The sequence below is a fragment of the Ictidomys tridecemlineatus genome, chromosome 10 (genome assembly GCF_052094955.1).
Source record: "Ictidomys tridecemlineatus isolate mIctTri1 chromosome 10, mIctTri1.hap1, whole genome shotgun sequence".
Classification (NCBI taxonomy): Eukaryota; Metazoa; Chordata; class Mammalia; order Rodentia; family Sciuridae; genus Ictidomys; species Ictidomys tridecemlineatus.
This window is the reverse complement of record NC_135486.1, coordinates 54492538-54511827: the sequence shown is the minus strand read 5'-3', so window position 1 is coordinate 54511827 and position 19290 is coordinate 54492538. Positions and strand designations below refer to the sequence as shown.

The 19290-nt window shown below is 43.4% G+C and overlaps 2 protein-coding genes across 2 annotated transcripts in view; one reads left to right on the top strand and one right to left on the bottom strand.

Annotated features, from left to right (window-relative positions):
* Nucleotides 1-2289: 2289 nt before the first annotated feature.
* LOC120887681 (uncharacterized) lies at nt 2290-6143 on the bottom strand. Its single transcript, XM_078022951.1, has 4 exons — nt 5794-6143; nt 5444-5536; nt 2882-4910; nt 2290-2476 (listed from the first exon to the last, which is right to left on the bottom strand). Exons 1-3 carry the CDS (start codon nt 5984-5986, stop codon nt 4822-4824), a joined length of 375 nt encoding a protein of 124 aa, XP_077879077.1. The 5' UTR covers nt 5987-6143; the 3' UTR covers nt 2290-2476; nt 2882-4821.
* An 814-nt stretch (nt 6144-6957) lies between these two features.
* Nucleotides 6958-19290, top strand: part of Kif26b (kinesin family member 26B) — a 483473-nt gene continuing 471140 nt past the window's right edge. Inside the window, exons 1-2 of the mRNA XM_040278703.2 lie at nt 6958-7088; nt 7944-8345. Coding sequence (XP_040134637.2) covers nt 7026-7088; nt 7944-8345 — 465 coding nt within the window. The 5' untranslated portion in view covers nt 6958-7025. The remainder of the gene's footprint in view (nt 7089-7943; nt 8346-19290) is intronic.

The window sequence follows — 19290 nt, the reverse complement described above, 5'->3', positions numbered from 1 at the left end:
CTTTTTTAAAAAAATATTTTTTAGTTGTTGATGGATCTTTATTTTATTTATTTGTTTGTGGTGCTTAGAATCGAACCCAGTGCCTCACACATGCCAGGCAAGCACTCTACCACTGAGCCACAACCCCAGCCCCAATGCCTTTATCTTCTTAATTTTCAATTTGGGGCTGAAATCAAGACTTAGAATTGGAGCTGAGCATGTGGCTCAGGGGTAGAGATCCTGCCTAACATGCAGGAAGCCCTGCATTCCATTCCTAGACACACACATACACACACACACATACACAGAGTCTCTCTCTCTCTCTCTCTCTCTCTCTCTCTCTCTCACACACACACACACACTCACACACATACAATGTGGAATTTAGCAGCATAAATTTATAAGCAGAATCTTTTATAAGAATAAAATGATTAACGACTGAACTGATATTCTAAGAGTGAAAAGGAATTATCAGCTTGCCAAGATAATCACCTTCCTCTTCCACTACAGTAGTGACCAAGTATACAGATTAAAGTCATCAGCTTTCTGGGGACTCTTTGGCAGCCCACACATGATCATATGGTTCCAGAACACCAGTAGATCATATGCAAATATTGTCTGCATATTCATCAAGATACCACATGGACAGTGTAAGCTGCTTTAATTATCTTTCAAGGAGAAACACAGCTGCCTATGGCACATGCGCTCCACTGGCTCTGTTGGCATGTCACTGCTTAAACTCATATGGAAATTAGTTCAAAAGACAAATATTAAAAAGGGGTGGAATCTGTTATATTCTGCATTCTGCTTAGCAATTAGAAGTTGCCAGCCTGATTGTGGTTTTTTATTTCTGATTTATACCTTGAGGCTTTCCAAAAGACAATGACAATCCGTGTTAGTTATGAAACTTAGGAGCTATTCACTTCTTAGGAATGCACAATGGGAAGGCATTCTCTGAATATATGAAAATCCCATGAAACATTCCCAAATGTTCATTTAATAACTAAGCAACAAACACTATGGGAAAAAACTCTTCATTTTTAAACAGATAATGAACCTTAACTGTTTTTGTACTTTGTACTCATGATATACCAGAGAGATACTGTTTTTTACCCAGGGACAACAATGGAATCAATAAAGTAATGTTCAAAGATGCTCTGGGCTTTAAAAAGTCAGTAGAGAATTTTTTTCATTCCTAAAATGGATGTTTTTTTAACCTAAATTTTGAAGTAATGCTGTTACATCCTTGAATGTGAAGAAGTGAGAAGTAATTATCATCTATCTCTCTATCCCTCTGGGCAAGATTCAGTTGTGTAACTGGGATTCTTCAGTCTAATAGAAAATAAAATTATAGCTAGCCTCTATAGGCTGCTAACTTCCAGAAAAAAACAAACTTTGAAATGATAAGACTTCTAAAAGCTAAAGGTAGACTTGAAAGAGTTACATTAAAACTAGAATTAGAGTACTCTATGTACAACATTGAATTTCCAAATTATTAATGGAAAACTATTATAAGCTGGACAATGACAACAACAAACCTATTTAAGGGCACTGCAGAATGGTCCTCAGCAAGCAGGGACCAGAGTGGTCTCTAAGATTCAATTCTTGAAAGAAGGGTTATGTAGCCCCCCACTAGCCCCAGGCTGCTGAGCATGGTGGCTAGATGGTCTGAGATTTTACAGGATGGAGTTCAGAGCTGTCAGAGTGGCTGAAAAAGGAGGAAGAAAATGCTGGAGAGGAGACATACACAGTAAGGCAGCCCTAAAACAAGCACTGTTTCCCTCAATCTTTGACTGATATTTTTAAAAACTCTGAATGTATGGAAGAGCTACAAGTAGTCCAGGGAAAGCAGCATGCAGATGATGAAAAGAGTGAGCAGAGATTTAAGTGCTGCCTACTGCAGGGGAGCAGAATGTGGAGTCCCAGGTTCAGGACTTGGCAAACCTGTTGGACTTTCCCATGAAACACCAGAGGGCCACACCTTTGGGTAAAGGACAAGTCCCAGGACTAGGAATTTTCCTTGAAGCTAAGGGCAAAAACTAAATAGAACCCCTCTAACAAAGCAAGGAGTAAATGGAATTGTATTGTTGCAAGTTCACATTTTAGGTGAAGTGGCAAAATGTTAACTCTAAGCAGCCTGTGACAAATGAAGGATACATACTATGATCATTAGAGGTAAAAAGTCAAGCCACTCCAAGTTCAAGGTGATCCACTGGTAACTTACCTGCCTGCTAGACTAAAAAATCAGTAGTCTTCGATGAAGACATCAGAATATAATATTTCTACAATGTAGTATCCACAATATTCAGTATACAGTTAAAGTTTATTGGCTATGAAAAAAAGAAAACAGGAAAATGTGATTCAGAGTCAAAGAGAAAAATCATTTTGAAAGTGGTTCCCAAATGAGTCAAATGTTGGAATTCAGACAAGCATTAGAATTAGGGCCAGGGATGTAGTTCAGTGGTAGTGCACTTGGTCCTGGGTTCTATCTCTAGCACTGGAAAAAAAAAAGAAAGAAAGAAAAGAACTTTAAAGCTGCTATTATAACTCTGTTCAAAGAGTTAAAGGAAAAGAACAAGTGAAATGGAAATATCTTTCTCTTTCTCCTATGTGTGTGTGTGTGTGCGCGCACAATCTGAAATGAAAAATTCACTGGATAGGCCTAATAGAAGTAAGAATTGGTGAATTTAATGAAGGACAATTTAAGTTATCCAACATGTAGAATACGAGGATAAAAGTGCAAATAATGAACAGAACTTCAGTAACCCATGGGATAATATCAAACAGCATAATAATATACATATTTACGAAAGTCCCAAACAGAGAAAAAAAGAGATAAAATAGGGCAGAAAAGGTATTTGAACAATGACTGTAAATTGCTCAAATTTGATAAAAAACTTACCAATCAACTTATAGGTCCTAGAAATTAAGCAGACCCTAAGCAGGATAAATGTAGAAAATCATATCCAGAAACATCAGTCAAATTTCTGAAAACCAAAGATAAAGAGAAAATCTTCAAGGCACCCAGAGGGGGAAAAAAAGGATGCAATACATGCAGGGGAATGTCCATAAGAATTACTGCTTACCTTTAATTAGAAGCATGGAATGACAATGAATGACATTCTTAAAGGGCTGACAGAAAAATAACTGCCAACCAAGAATCCTACATCTAATTAAACCATTCCTCAAACCCAAAAGTGAAATAAAGACATTTTCAGATAAGCAGAATCTGAAAGGATATATTGCCAAGAAACCCTCACTATAAAAAAATGCTATGTGAACTTCTTTAGGCAGTTCTTCAGGAAACAATCTAGTTGGACATTTGGCACTATACAGAAAAAAATGAACAGTCTCAGAAATGTTAAAACTGGGTATAGGGCCTGGGGTTGTGGCTCAGCGGTAGAGCACTCACCTAGCACTTGCGAGGCCCTGGATTCAATTCTCAGCATCACATAAAAATGAATAAATAAATAAAATAAGGGTATTGTGTCCATCTACAACTAAAAAAAATAAATTATAAAAAACTGGGTATATACAAAACACTGAATTTTTTCTAGTTTCATGGAAAGACAACAGATTGTTTAAAGTAAAATTGATAAAATTGTATCATGGGCCTGTTATGGTTTAGATATGAGGTGTCCCCCAAAAGCTCATGTATGAGCCAATGCAAGAACATTTAGTAGTGAAATGGTTAGAGTATTAAAGTTGTAACCTAATCAGGGGATTGATCCACTGATATGGATTAACTGGGAGGTAACTGTAGGCAAGTGGGGTGTGGCTGGCAGAGGTAGGTCACTGGGGCATGGCTTTGGGGTTTATATTTTGTTCTTGGTGAGCAAAGCCATCTCTCTGTGCTTCCTGATTACAATGTCCTGAGCTCATTTCCTCTGCCATCCCCTTTGTCCATGATGTTCTGCATCACCTTGGGCCAGAGCTATGGAGTTGCCCATCTATGGTCTGAGACATCTGAAACTGTGACCCATCACCAAATAAATTTTCCCTTCTTTATATTGTTCCTGTTAGGTATTTTGGTCTCAGCATCAAAAAAGCTAGCTAAAACAGGATCTTATAATGTATATACACATAAATTATATTCAAATATTAGCCTAAAGGTGAGAGAGAAAATGGAATTGAACTGTTGCAAACTTATGTTTTAGGTGAAGTGGTACAATATTAACACTAATTATCCTGTAATAAGTTAAGATGCATATTGTAATAATTAGAACTAAAAACCTAATAGAGGAATGATATTGGAATACTAAAAATTATTCAATTAATAAGAGAGAGTGGGAAAGATGGAGGAATGAGAAACAGAATAATGGAAAACAGACCCATAAAAGGCAACATGGAATGAAGAAAACCTATGCTAAGCCAAACACAAAAGAGTTCTATGTACAAAAATATTCGAGATCAGTCAAAACTAATCTATGGTGATAGACATCAGAACAGTGGTTTCTTATGAGGGGTGGGGACCGACTGCCTGCCTAAAGAGGCAGGAAAGAACTTTCTGGAGTGATGGAAATTGATACTTTAATTGGGGTAGTGGATTATACAGAGTATAAAATTTATAAAAACATTTATACATTTATAAAAACGCACAGAATTGTGCGTTTAAATTTTTTGCATTTCACTGTGTATTTTTTAAACGCTTCAAATCACTTGAGGGGCCTCCAGTTATAGACTTTTATCAACAGAGGGCGCTCCGAGCCCATCAAACACAATCTGGGGCCCCAGATACTTTGGGATGCAAATCAGATAAGCTCCGGGCTCATCAGTCTCCAAGGTGGATCGCGCAGCTCCCCAGTTGCTCCCCCTCGACACCCCACCTTCCCATCCTCGTCTTCACGGGCTCGTCCATTTCACCTGGCCACACGCTGCTTTCCGGCTGATAAGCAGCGCGTAGCTAATGGCGTCGATATTTTCCGCTGCACCTATACGGAATAGATTCGGCTGGAGCTGGCGTGTGCTGCCTGGAGGCGTACCTGTCCCCCTAAGGTCCTCTACTGATATGATCGCTTTTAAATTGGAAGTAGGAACGCAATGGAAACTTCCACACTGTTCTCAACATCTTTATTTTGGCCTTCGTACCTCGCCTTGTTAGCTGTGAAATATTCCCAGGCAAAGGCTGCAAGCCCGGGGGATGTAGGGGGGATGGCAAGCTCCAGAAAGGCCAAGAAAGATTCCTCCCCCCAGGAACGTGGGGTGGGGGGCGTTGCCCAGAGTTCCAGTACCCCTAATTATTCTCTTCCTGACCCCTCCTGCCTCACCCATATCTCAAAACGAAGCCCCCGACTGGAAAGCCCTAGAGGTCCTTTGCTCCCTCGCCTACCCCCAGACCCGGTCCCTCCCGGGGGCTTGGAGATGCCATTACACCTCACGTGATCCCCGCGCTGGGCTGGTCCCTCAGGAGGTGTCTCGCGGGGTGTTAATTAAAGGTCACAACAAAATAGACCTGCCGGCTCACCAGAAGAAATGTCCTCCCGAGAAATGAAAAATGACACCCCGGAGCAGCCACGTGTGGAGCCTGGCGTTTGCCGGCTTCCTGCGCCTCTGGGTGCTGCGCGAGGGGCGGGTGGGGAGAGAGGTTATAGGGGAGGGGACGATGACTGGGTGCTCTGGAGACCCCACAGATCCCGGATGCTGGGAGAAAAGCGTGGACGTGGGGAGAGGGGACCGACCCCGGGCAAGGAGAGGCCAAGGCCACTTCGCGACACGCCCCCTCTTCAGGCCCGCGCGGTCCGGGTGCTTGTGGGCAGCACAGCGAATCGCTCAGTTTCCCCCGCTCGCCAGCGCCCCGCAAGGTCCTCGGCTCACCTGTCCCAGCCCTGGGCTGGTTTAGCACTTCACAGATTAGGGTGCAGCGGGCGGGCGGGGGCCGAAGGTCCCCAGTCCTCTGGCTGTGGCTCCGAGGGAGGCCCCCTGGCTGGCCCCGGGGTGGTAGGGCAATTCTAGAAAAGGTTTGCTGGGCAGGTCTTGGAGAACAAAGGGCGGGGGGAGGACCCGGCATGTTTGCGGACTTGTTTGTGACTCAATCCGTTTTACACGGCGTTTCAAAGGCAGACCTGCAAGCCTTGCCAGGAAGAGAAAGAACTTGGGGGCGGGGGAGGCTCAGGCGCAGCATTTCCGTCCAGCCACGCTCGCTCAGCGCTTCTCCTCAGCGCCAGGCTCGCGCAACGGTGTTTCATTAGAGCCCCGGACACGGGCCACTCGCCAGTAACTTCCCTGCCAGGAGCGAGATTTACGACCCCACCCCCCGCCAGGGCCCTCGGCCTCGCAATGTCAGGCAGGAGCGCCGCACCATAAAATGGATCCCGGCCGGCGCTGCGGCGGCGGCGGCAGCCAGGCGGCGGGTTCCGGGGCGGCGGGGCCGCGGTTCCCGAGGTTCCGCGCTTCGCCCGAGCGCACACGCGCGTCCTGATCGCGGACGGCTCTCCCGGCCAAGCAGAGCCGCCCCTCTCCCTGCCCTCGCGCAACTGTCAGGCGAAACGGGCCCGCGCATATTGGCTCGGCGACACGCCGAGGCTCCTCCCCGAGTCTGGATCTTTATATTTTGGGAGAATTTCTTTGAACTCAGTTAGCAAGCTCGGTGAAGGAGGCAAGTTCCCACAGCCGGCTCGGTAGAAGGGGTCCGCGCGCCGACCCAGGCGAGGCAGCGCGAGGGCTCGCCCACCTTCCCCGCAGCGGCCGTGCGTCCCGATCCTATTCCTCTTTTCCCTCGTGGAGAACGGAGGACTTACTTGATTGAGGAAAATGCCAATGATGTGAATGTGACCATGAAAAGAGAACGTGTGACTGGAGGAGGCAGAAGAGGATGAGGAAAAGCGTTATTTGAAGAGAAGAATAAGCCAGCCACTCCAACGTTTTCTGCAAATTGGTGCTACTACTTCTGGGGTCCATTTGCTTTTTATTCTTTCTAACCCACAATTAAGAAATCTTGATTTGAGGGCCAAGAGACAACCTCTTACAATTGGGGGACGCTTCTGGTTGGCAGATCTTTTGGATGTAACATTATTGGAACATTTAGACTCTCCTCGGGAAAAGCCACCATGAATTCGGTAGCTGGGAATAAAGAGAGGCTTGCGGTCTCCAACCGGGGCAAGAAATACGGGGTAAGTTGTGACGGGTTCGACACGGAGACGCGTTACCAGACCCATCTCGGTCGGGGTCCTTTCCTTCTCGGGAACCGGTAGCTCCGGCAGAGCTACCCCCAGGAGCCGGCGGCCAGCGCGCGGATCCGAGCTCTCCTCCCGCTGCAGGGACACCTCCGCTGTGCGTGCGCGGAGGCGGGTCTGTTGCGAGGACACCCGCACACTCGCCTCGCTCTCGGATTTTTTTCAGTCGGTTTAATCCTTTCTTTTCCCCGGACCCATAACTTTTGCGGTATTCCTGGACTTCTAGGCAGAGTTAAGCCGTAAGGAATGTTTCCCGTGAAATCTCTGCCTTTGGTTGCACGGATCGTTTCCCGGGATCCGGGAGATCCTTTCATTTTACCGGCAGGATCCAGTGGGCTGTTCCCTGGATGAATAAAAACCCATAAGTCACAGGACCCTCAGAATAGGGTCTTCTAGGATCTTGTAACTGGGTTCTTGCTGGGGTGGGTGCCAGGTCCAAAAGCATGGGGCGCTGAATCTGTGGGTTCCCCCTGCAGAAACCGTTGAAAAGCCCCTCAAGTGAACCCTTCTCCTGACCTGAGGCACCCAGAAACCGGCACCCAGAAGCCGGAGCAGGGGTCACTTGGGAGGCGGGGAATCACCTTAGGACAATTAACGAGATAGATGGAGGGCAACTTAGCTGCAGGGCTTGCAGCAGCCGGGAACCGGAGCCCGTGGGCTTTCGGCCAGGCGCTCGGGGGCCTGCGGATACCCCGGCGGGCGGGCAGAACGGCGCCCCCAGGCCGGCCCAGCTCTAGAAAGCGGGAGTCCGCCGCCTCGCGGCCCCTGACACCCGCGTGTCTCCCCCTGCAGGTGAATGAGGTCTGCTCGCCCACCAAGCCCGCGGCTCCCTTCTCCCCTGAGAGCTGGTACAGGAAAGCGTACGAGGAATCGCGCGCTGGGAGCCGGCCTACCCCCGAGGGCGCAGGCTCGGCGCTGGGCTCGTCGGGGACCCCGTCCCCCGGCTCGGGCACCTCGTCCCCGAGCTCCTTCACCGGATCCCCGGGTCCCGCCTCTCCGGGCATCGGCACCAGCTCGCCGGGCTCCCTGGGCGGCTCGCCGGGCTTCGGCACCGGTTCCCCGGGCTCTGGCAGCGGCGGCGGCTCCTCCCCCGGCTCGGACCGCGGCGTCTGGTGCGAGAACTGCAACGCCCGCCTGGTGGAGCTGAAGAGGCAGGCTCTCAAGCTGCTCCTCCCGGGGCCCTTCCCGGGCAAGGTGAGCGGCGCGACAGAACAGCCGGGAGGGCGACCCAGGGCGGGGGAGGTGCCGGGAGGGCTGCGGCCAGGGCAACGATTGCGGGGCGTAGCTGCCGGACCCATCGCGAACGTGAGCAGCGCCGCCGCCGGAGGGGCCTTGGAGGTTCTGGGGGCTGCTTCACACTCTAGGGGACGCAGATGGCGGCCTTGGGGAGGACCCTTACCTAGGCCCCATGGGACAGGGGAACTAGCTCCCGAGTGTATTGGCGCACCCGCAGCTTCAGGCCTCACGGTCCACCCGGGATGCCCCAGGTGGATGCCCCAGGTGGTTTGTCTGGCTGTGCCGCCACTCGGGACTCCAGACTGCTTATGAAATCTTTCTCCCCACCCCCACATGGGATCCTTTACAAAAATGTCAATGGGAGCAGAAACAGCAAGCTGATATTTGGGTGTTGTCGTTTCCCATCGCATATTTGTGGTTCTTCCTCCCCAGGATTACAGAAACAGAAGCACATTCAAAGGCCAGCACTTTTTCTCTCTGTGTGTGTGTATCTGAGGAAGATTAAGAAGAGGTGGATAGCTCATAAGAGCAGTACCACATCCTGGCCTGCTATTGCGCTAACGCGCATTGGTTCTTCCATAGCAACCCTGCTGCGTTGTGTGACCTGCAGGGGAGCCCCCAGAGTGTAACACAATGCAATTGTATTTGCACTGTTGGGTCCAAGTACTATCAAATGATAATATTTACTCTTCCACTTCAAAGAGTTTTTATCAGTGGTTAGAGAGAAATATCAAGAAAACAGTGGGTTGCTGTGGAGGTTTCTGTCACTGTTCAATGACATTTTCTGGTTTATGTTTCCATGAAATGAAATATTGTGATTTCGAGTAGTGGAGTTTAGGAATAACTGCATCTGCTTGCCTCATCTGTTTACCCAAACACACACTTTGATATTTTTATATACAAGGGTTAAATTAAACAAATCCCCACAGACTGTTATAAAATTCAAAATATGGAAAATTCACCACCAGAATTGGTCTTCTGAATCCATAACCTTTCTCAAGAATAATTAACTCATGGATTGTTGTAAGTTTGCCATTTTTATAGGTTGTTAATAAATCTTCCAGGACACTCTATGAATAAATCCCAGGGAGTCTGAAAACTTATTTCACCTTTGCATTGCTAGACCCTCCAATATAACACCATTTCTTCACTCACAGATTTATTTGCTCTTATGATCATTTGCCAGTATTCATTGATTTCCTTTCCCATTCAAAGCAAAGTGTCAGGTACAGCAGAGAAAATGACAGAAACATACAGTCCTTGTCTACATAGAGATTGTATTCTAATGGAGGATACAGACATTAACTACAAGTTGCAGTTCATGATTTATTTATTCACTTGTGTTGAGTGCTAGGAAGGAGGGAGTGTGGGATTCTGTGAGGTTGTATAATGGGACTAGACCATCTGATAAAGATTTAAAGAACCTTAGTCTTGGTTCTTGCAGATATATAGCATCTGATATTTGGCAATCTTAATAAGTTGCAGTGTACCAAATTATTTTAGAATATTCTAGAGAACCCATTCTTATAATAAATTCTTTGTTTTGTTGTTTGAGTGCTCTTCAGGTGCAAAAGTAAATCAAAACAGATTCTTTTCATAAAAATGGAAGTGGGGAAGGAAAACTTACAGGTAGAAGAAACAAACGTTGAAACTTAAATGCATCCATTATGATTTGTGAGGTCATGTGACACTGGATTTTTGTTTTTGATGAATCTTCCTGGAAATGTCATTCAGTGTTAAAAGACGTAGCTCTTGCCAACTTTATTGATGTTGGGAAACTGATAATATTGTCAGAGCAAGGTGATAGCTCCGGAAGCAGCATTGGATGGGCTGAACCTCAGTGCTCTACACTGACTCACAGTGATCCAGGCATGCATCTAGGGAAGAGTTGCCATCACAGGGATAGTCATCAGGATCACTCTGAGTGCACACATGACTATTACACACAACCATAGTTGCCTGAGTTTTAGATGTGAAGCAGCTCAGTGAAGCATGACATTAGGTACAAGGGATGTAGCCAGGAATGAGGGTGCTTTGGGTTAAGCTCATGATTAGTAATGAGATATGGGGCCTCAGTTTTAACTACCAATCTTTTGTATGTCTCTAGGAATAATAATTTTAGGGGTGTGTGTGTGTGTGTGTGTGCGCGTGCATATATGTGTGTGTGTGTGTTTAAGTATTTCTACTCTCTTATTAGGTCCAATTTCCATTATACCTTTTAATGTTCGCAACTTTTTTTTAGGTTACTGGGGATTCAATTCCACCACTGAGCCACATCCCCAGTCCTATTTTGTATTTTATTTAGAGATAGGGTCTCACTGAGTTGCTTAGCACCTTGCTTTTGCTGAGGCTGGCTTTGAACTTGTGATCCTCCTGCCTCAGCCTCCCCAGCAGCTGGAATTACAGGCTTGTGCCACCTCTTGTGGCTATTCATAAAATTTTAATCAAACAATTGCCATGTTCTGGGAACCATGAATGGTGGGCCATAAATCCTCATGGGCAGGATTTATGAGCAAACTGTGGACCTCTGAAGCCCTCAGGCACCAAAGGAGTTAAGTTTCATTAGAACAAAGAGATGTCATTGTACTCCAGCAAGTAATTCACCCTGGAGAGTTAGAGGCTGGAAGATAAAGATATGTTTTTGAGGGATAATTAGTAAAAATCATCTTTGTAATTTGCTTAAGATGCTTAATTGTATTTGGGGAATATATTCCTGAATAGAGTATTAAATTCTACTAGGTAGCATTACAAGTCTCATAGGTAAGCAGTTAAGCATCAAAGGCAGAATAGTATACCCAGGAACCCTATTATTTTAGGATGGATTTGGCTTTGGTTCTTTCTCCACCACTGGTTTATTTTGTGACATTGAATAAATCAGTTTTCCTCTCTATTTTTTAACTTTCCCATTAAATTACTAATAAAAAAAGATTCAAACTGTTAGAATGTCATAAGAATTATCCAAGGTAAAGCTCAAAAAGTACTTCCATTCTTCAGTGAAAATTGTATGGGTTGATATTTATTAATTAATCTTTTCTAATTAGAAAAGATTTTGTTAGATTCATGTTATAGAATTTATTTCCTAAAAAATTTAGCAACTTTAAGGTTCTAATTTCATTAGTATATTTCCCAAATATCACACTGCCATATTAATTCTCACACTATATCCATTTGTAGGTAGCGAGCCCTGATCCCCTAGTTTTATCTTTGGGACAGTTGGGTAAGGAGAGAAGATGAGGTTATGGAAGGTCCCTGCAGGGTATCTGGTTGGTCTCTCAAATTATTGACTGGCTATGGTGATCTGAGAGTTACTGCTCTACTCTGAGCACTCTTAGGAATTATGTGGCCCCATGGATGACAGGGTTTCATGATAGAAGGTGGCATGACTTGGATGTTACTGGGTAGCGAGGTTGGTGGTGATGGTGCTGACTGAGACTGGAAATGGTGATGATAGGAGACCCAGATCTGGATAGAGCACAGAGAGGAGGATGATAATGGATTTGAGTTCCTATGGATGGAATTTGAGTTTTCTGGAAATAAATGGAAAATGGAGGAAGATTTGATCATAAGACAGTTTGTTGTTGGCTATTTCAAGATTCTGCAATGTTGAAATGACAAGTGTGAGCTCACATAACTGTTTAATGATTCTCTGAATTCATCTTTCCAATAGCAACTTACCTGGGTAAGGAGAGATTTGTGCCTGTTGGCAGATTGTAAAACATTTGGACTGACTTTTATTACTTTAGTCAGTAAAAAGGGCATACTCGGTTTATATCATTTCTCTTCTAGTGCTGGTAAGTGGTAGTGGTCAGATAAAACAAAAGAATGTGGATGGATGTGTTAAGTGTTGGGTTTCTAAGTGAGGACAGTCCTTTTACCCACTACAGTGTTCCATTGTGTAAATATAAAATTATTTCATGTCCAGTGGTGAGAGTGTCTTTTCTGCTTTCTAGATGACAGTGGTTAAGACAACAAGCCAGAAGAGGCCAGGGAATGAGTCTCTTATTTTTGAGTTAGCTCAGATCATTCTATTATTGGGTGATAGAACTTTTGAAAGGACTGTGTAAGTTCTGAAAAACGTCAGTCCAAAGAAATTCCATGAAGTACAAAGAAATGTTTCAGGTTGGCAAAAGGTTATCAGGCATCTGTTCATTTCTATATCAATAAAAGAAAATCTTCTTTTATATAGAGAAGATCCAGAGCTATGTTCCTTTTGCAGTCAAATATTCTGAGCCCATTTATGCCCCAGAAATATCAGCAAGATTAGCCAGACACCCTGAGAAGGGAAGCCAGGAATCACAGAGATGAAAGAAAGGAATGTGTCCTAGGGGTTAAAAACACCAAACGTGGACTCTAAATAGCCAGGGCCCAGGGAAGTCTAGACTTGGGGAGATATAAATACATATTTCTGTATTTTGCTGGCTCCAAAAGAGGGGTATGGAAAATAAGCCTATGTAAAATGTCCCCCCAAAGCCATCATAAACATTTTATAAATAGAAAAAGTAGAGATTGCATTTTAAGTATTCATTAATTATGGAGGAATTCTAGTTGAAATCTCCTTCTAAGAACACATGGTTATTTTCTAAAAGCTTCATTAGAGTTTCTCATTTTGGAAGTATTGTAGACAGAGGAGTAGTTAATTGATAATATCAGTAATGAAAACGTCCTGCAGCATTTATCATGAAAGAATTTCTGAAACATTGTAGGAGTTTATAAAAACATTCCCAGTACAGCCATGAGAGTTGTAATTTCTTCTTTAAGGCTTAGCAAGCTATGGAATAATGACATTTCATTCTCCTAGACTTTTAATTGTGGAAACAACATGGTCAGTTTTTGTAGTAACTTAATTCACTTTGCAAAAATCCCTGGCCTATAATCAATTCTTCCACACTCATTGTAGATAGGATTATTGCCTTAGATATGGGACTTTTAAGTGGCTGAGGCTGGTAGTTTGTTAGCATTTGGAAGGATTAAGTCAATTAAAATTTAGTCCACATCAGTTGCTGTTTGGCATCATATCACAGTTTGTGCTATTCATCAGCTAATAACGTGATGGTAATAATGATGGTTACGAATGGCTAACAGTTATTGTCCTTATGTGCTGGGTGCTGTACCAAGACACACAATCTCACATAGCAAAGGGATGAGCATGATTTCTTTTCTTCACCCTGGAATTCCAGAGGCTTGAGATAGTTATTTAGGTCACAAAAAGAAGGAAAAAGTTAGACAAGGAACAGAAATCCAAGCATGCTTTGTCTCCCAAAGCTTTTGGGGGGTCACTGTTAACACAGTATAAGTGACTACAAGACCCCCTGCCTGAGAAGGTTATAATTATCTGGGCTTACAGATGGTAACTTCACTTTTGGGGGGCAGAGAGGTTGGGGGAAATATGCAAGACTGTCAAGACTGAATTGACTGATTTTCTTGGCTTGTGGTGGGGGTGGGAAGGGAACTTCCTTGTTTCTGAATGCATTCAGCTGAGATGCTGTTGTCAGTCCCTTTCCAACAGAAAACCCTGCCTGAGGGCCCTGTCCTGACCTTCTGAGAGGAAGAGCCCTGCAGCTGGACATTCAGTGCCACATCAGCAGGACTGCTGGACTTCTAGGCTGTTCTGTCCTCGAAAAGATTGTAAATTGGTCAGTGTCTGTGGGGGTCCCCTGTCTCTTTTCAGGAATACAAAACTAAGCCACTTTCAAGTCACACGCTTCATAAGCATCTTTTCTTTCCTTTTTGAAAACTTTCTCTATTTTCTTACTATGACAGAGGAACATTGTTTAGACTGGTTTCTCAATTGACCTTTCATACTTATATGCACCAATCTGAAATATCTTTAAATTTACTTGTATAGGTGCAAAAGGATTCCTAAATTACTCTTGGGATAATTATCAGAATACCAGATTAGTTTGTATCTATCATCCTGTTTTGCCTTTGGACCTGATCTGGAACTCATCTGAGAAAATTGGATTTTGAATCATGGTTAAAAGGGGGTCTGTCCATCATTTCTAGGTGTATAGGAATTAACCATGCTTGCTTTCTAATATGGAGTTGCCTTTTTTGTATTTAGATTTCTGATCCATTGGGAGATTATTTGGAGGTATCACAAAGATAGAGATCAATTTTATCTTTTTCTAAATATGTATCCATTGCCCCCAAACCCTTTATTAATACATCCATCTTTCCCCCGTTGAGATTTAAGATTCCACCATTATCATAAAACAAAATTCCAGTTATATTTGGATCTTTTACTGGATTTTCTATTCTGTTTATTTGTTGGTCTCCTTGTGCACTAATTCCATACCATTTGAGAAACTTTATAGCACCTTTAAATGTTTGGTAGGACTAGCTCTCTCTGACCCAAACAATCCCTACTTCTCTAGGAGTTTTTGGTTATTCTTCCTGATTATTTTCCCTTATGAACTTTAGAATAAACTTGCCTAACTCCAGAAAAAAAAAAATTCATTGGGACCATGTTACACTTTCATGTTAATCTGGGGAGATAGTTGGCATCTTTATGATGCTGAGACTTTCCCAAGAACCTGAAATGGCTTTCTTTTCAACCATTTTACTTTTCAAGAATCTCTAAGAGTTTCCTCATGTAGGTTTTGCACATTTCTCCTCAAATTTCTTAGGTGTTATCTTTTGTTACTATTATGAATGAAGTCTTTACCTCCATTATCTCTTCTAAGTGATATTTATATACCTGAGGAATATTGATTTACATATTAGTTATAATCCTAGTGCTTTATTAAATTCTACTAACATGTTTATTTAAAAAATTAATACTCATGAGTTTAAAAAAATGATGTTCAAATATAGATGTTGTTACTCTCTTTGCTGGATGTGTGTCTGTTTTATCTTGATTATTACATTGGTTAATATTTCTAACATGATATTAAATAGTAGTGTCTATAGTTTTTTCCTGACTTAATGTAAGATTTTGGCTTTTGGTCTGAGATCTACCTACAGTTTTACAAGTTACGGCAGTACCTATCAATTCCTATTTTATTTAGGATAGGTTTTGTTTTCCAAGTATCTTTTCAGTATTTAGGGAGATAATCATGTGAATTTTCTCTTTAAGATCTATTAATATTGAAAATTATTATTATTATTTGTGGTGCTGGGGATTGAACCCAGGGCCTTGTGCATGCAAGGCAAGCACTCCACCGACTGAATTATATCCCCAGCCCAATATTGCAAATTATTATCTTTTATTTCCTAACAGCAAACCATCCTTGAATTCCCATAATAAATCCTACTTGGTCTCAGTGCATTAAAAAAATGCTGCTGGATTCAGTTTGCTAATATTTTATTTATTGTTTTGCTTGATATTCATATGCCACTGATTATTTCAGATTCTCATTTAGGTACTAATTGCTACTATAACTGTGCCACATTATAACCAAAATATGAAAAAGACTAAAATCCCTGCTTTGGAGCCACTCAGTCTGGTATTAGACAGACATGGAATGTAAGAGTTGGAACAGTGTATCAAGTGCTACAACAGCGCTGAACAGAATGCAGACAGGGAAGCCTGGGTAGGGTATGAATATGGAGAAGCCTAGACATTCCTGTCAGAGGAAATGGCAGGTGGAAGCAAGAGGGCTATGTATGCTCAGTACACTAGGGGAACTGACATAGTGCATTGAATGAATGACAGGGTGGGAAGGTGGCAGGGAAAGGTTGAAGGGTCTTGTGGGCAAGAATCTGGACTTATCTGTAGGCAATGGGCAACTATTAGAGGATGTACAGGAAGGGACTGAAATGAGCTGCTCATTGTGAGAGATTGGACTGGAAGGGTGGTTATAGGGACCAATTAGGATACTCCTTGCAGTCGCTTGAGTGAAATTGTGTCAACTGACTGCAAAAATGAAGTGGCAGCTTGATCTGAATGAGTGAGTAGAAAACCCATGTTGGGTGGCTCCTGAGATGCACGGTAGGAAGGAGAGGAGGCATTCTCACAGATTTCTGGCTAGGACAAGGGTGAAGCCAATGTGGCCAGCTATTCAGACAGGAAATAGAAGCAGGAGAGAGTTTTTGTTATTAGAGGTCTGGTTTTCAAGAATGGTTGTAGATAATGAAACTGGTTTGGGCTTTCTAGAGCTCGAGGCTGAGTGATCCAGTAAGATCCAGTTGGGGCCTTAGGGTGAGTTCAGAGATGGAGACATGGATCTGGAGATGCCCACATGAACAAGGTGATAGAATAACCTCACAGATGGTGTGATTCCCTGTGGGTGTGGGTGTGTGGGGACAATAACCAGTGGAACATGGAGTCGTGGGGCTCATTGACATTGAAAGGAGTCAAGAAGATAGACCAAGAAGAACAGGCCAAAAAAGAGGTAGAAAAATATATAGGAGAAGTGGTGATATACAAACTGAGGCAATTTTGAGCTTCAGGGGCTCGGTGTGAGAGGTCTGATATTTTGGCGAGATCAAAGAATAAGGGACTGAGACTACCACTGAATTGGCAAATAAAAAGGTCTTTGGGGATCTTTGAAGAGTTTCTAGCATCCTGGAGAAAGATAGACAATGACAGTAAGTTCAGGAGTGGATGGAGAGGAGGTCATGTGAGTCAGTACTGGAGTTGTCAGAACACTAAAAGTTATGAGAGATCCATTTTTTGATGTTCTTATGACTGTGAAAACCTGGGGTGCACAGACTTCAGTGCAAAACCAGGCTCCATCACTTCATGGTGACCTTGGGCAAGTCCCTTAATCCATCTGTCCAGTGGAATAATGAAAGGACCCTACCAGGGTGGTTGTGAAGATTAGGTGAAATTGTGAGATAATATTTAACCGCCACTTTCTATTATTATTATTCCAATGACTTTGCACAAGAAGAAAATTGAATTTAGTGAAAGCCCCCTTCCTTCCTTCCCTCCTACTCTTTCTCTTCTCTCTCATTTCCTTCTTCTCTACTCCCCCCAATTGCTAGTGGCTTAACACCAAAATGGAGGGGAAAAAAATGGAGTCAGAGAACACTGGAACCATTGAGCTCCTTCTTTTGCTGTTTCTTCACCTCCAGGTCAATAAAGCATCTCATACTTATTCATTCATAGGTAGCACCATCGATAGTTTAAAGAGAGGTCCACTGATGCAAATAGCCACTCCTTTTAGTTGAGTTACCATGAATGTGGATTGAGAGTCTTTGTCACAGATGCAAATCCCTTCTGGAAGCCCTGCCCCTCTCAGAGCCCTCCTCCCCCCAAAAGGGAGTATTGCAGACATGGCATTTGACATTTCAGGCTCTGGTGAATGAAGGAGAGCAGATTTCCTCCAGTGACTGCGCATGTGATATGCAGATCTGAACAGCACTAGGAATTTGGGCTTATCTGCCTTCCAATCCAGTTTTATCTTTCTCAGACAGTTTTCTTTGCAGTTATGGTTTGCTGATCCTGTTGCATCAATTCCGACCAGACCCTGTGGAGAAGTCTGGAAATAGAGAAGATACCCTCCCCCACCAAGCAGTATTTTCTGCCCTTATCTCAGCTCTGAGAGCTGGAGTTGACATGGAAGGAGTGGGTTCTTGTAAACTGTAGTATAAAAAGAGGATGTATTCTGAATGATGCTATATAGGTTTGCAGATCTGAAGGCTCTAAGGCTAGAGCAAGTTATTTTGATAAGCAGAAGTATATCTGAATGTATCTTAAGTGCCATAGACTAGGTGGCAGCTGAGGGGCTATTTTAATTCATTTTTCTACTTTTTAGAATTGAAGTTCAATATTGTTGGCAATCACAAAAGGTTCTTGGAAGAAGTTTTAGTTCTCCACATAGCATGCTTTTCCAGTCTTTGATAGTTTTTACATGTATGATAAATTTCTGTTTGATTTTTTGTTTAAAAGCATGAATTGAAAATAATAAGTCAAAACATGCTTTTCTACCATAGGATAACAAAAATATAAATTTTAGTTTCATAATTCTTTTATCTCATCTGACTAGTACCTTTCCCCCCGCCTAAGATAGCATAGGAGCTTAGAGAGCTTGAGATTTTATTTTGGTACAATTTCATCTTTTAATTAGCAGTGATGAGCAGTTTTGCTTTCCTATGAATCATTATCACCTTATTTATAGTGGTTGCTTTCTTTGGAGTTATAATCACTGCCTCTACTTCTATTCCATCTAACTGGTAGCTTCATGTAGCAATGGGAGACTTAGGTATTAACTAATTAGACACCAAAAATAACAACAACCAAAAGCTGATGAGCTATCTAATAAAGAGGTTATGCAGAAAATAAAAGTCGAATTCAGGCAGACAACTAGCAATCACCTTTGTTTAAGAAAAGCAATCAGCTGGTGTTTCTCTGTAGAAGGAGGTCTATATCCTGAGCAGCTAAAGAGATGGCCTTGGATATCTTCCCCATGACACCGTGGCTGGGAATTGGAGCAGCATTTGTCTTCCACCTAGCCAGGAGGCATGACATTGGGAACTGAGGGACAGAGGGGAGAAGGATTGGAAGGAGAATAAGATGGGGGCGGGGAGGAGAAGAGAGGGAGGACAGATGAGAGAGAGGGTGAGAGAAATAGAAAACAAAGAAGTGGGGGGTATAGGCATCAGAGGTTGTCTACAATCCCAAATTTTTAGTGAAGAAGGACTGTCCTTAGAGCTGGGGACAGAGGTACAGTCCAGCCTCCAGCATATTTAGCATTGTGATCTTGGGAAAGTTACCCGGCTCACTGTGCTTTCTCTCTCTTTGTGGTGCTGGGTGTGGAACTCAGGGCTTTATGGAGTCCATTCCTGGCTCCCACATTCCAGAGGAATATGCTTGACAAAACCCTGGATGGATTTCTGGCTGAACCAAGAGCCTCAAGCTGTTCTGTGGGCTGCCATGAGGCAAGACTTTGGATCACACTAGTCAGCCGGTGCAGGCTTTGAAGGTGCCGGTAGCCCTCTCATCAGTGAAGCTTCTGAC

Bases quoted from the DNA above. Each gene is read 5' to 3' on its own strand.
- LOC120887681 (XM_078022951.1), bottom strand. From the start codon at position 5,986: ATGCCGGGTCCTCCCCCCGCCCTTTGTTCTCCAAGACCTGCCCAGCAA. The intron at 5,537-5,793 runs GTGAGCCGAGGA...CCCCTCGCGCAG, and splicing joins CCAGCCCAGGGCTGGGACAG to CACCCAGAGGCGCAGGAAGC. The intron at 4,911-5,443 runs GTGAGCCGGCAG...TATTCCGTATAG, and splicing joins TCGGGAGGACATTTCTTCTG to GTGCAGCGGAAAATATCGAC.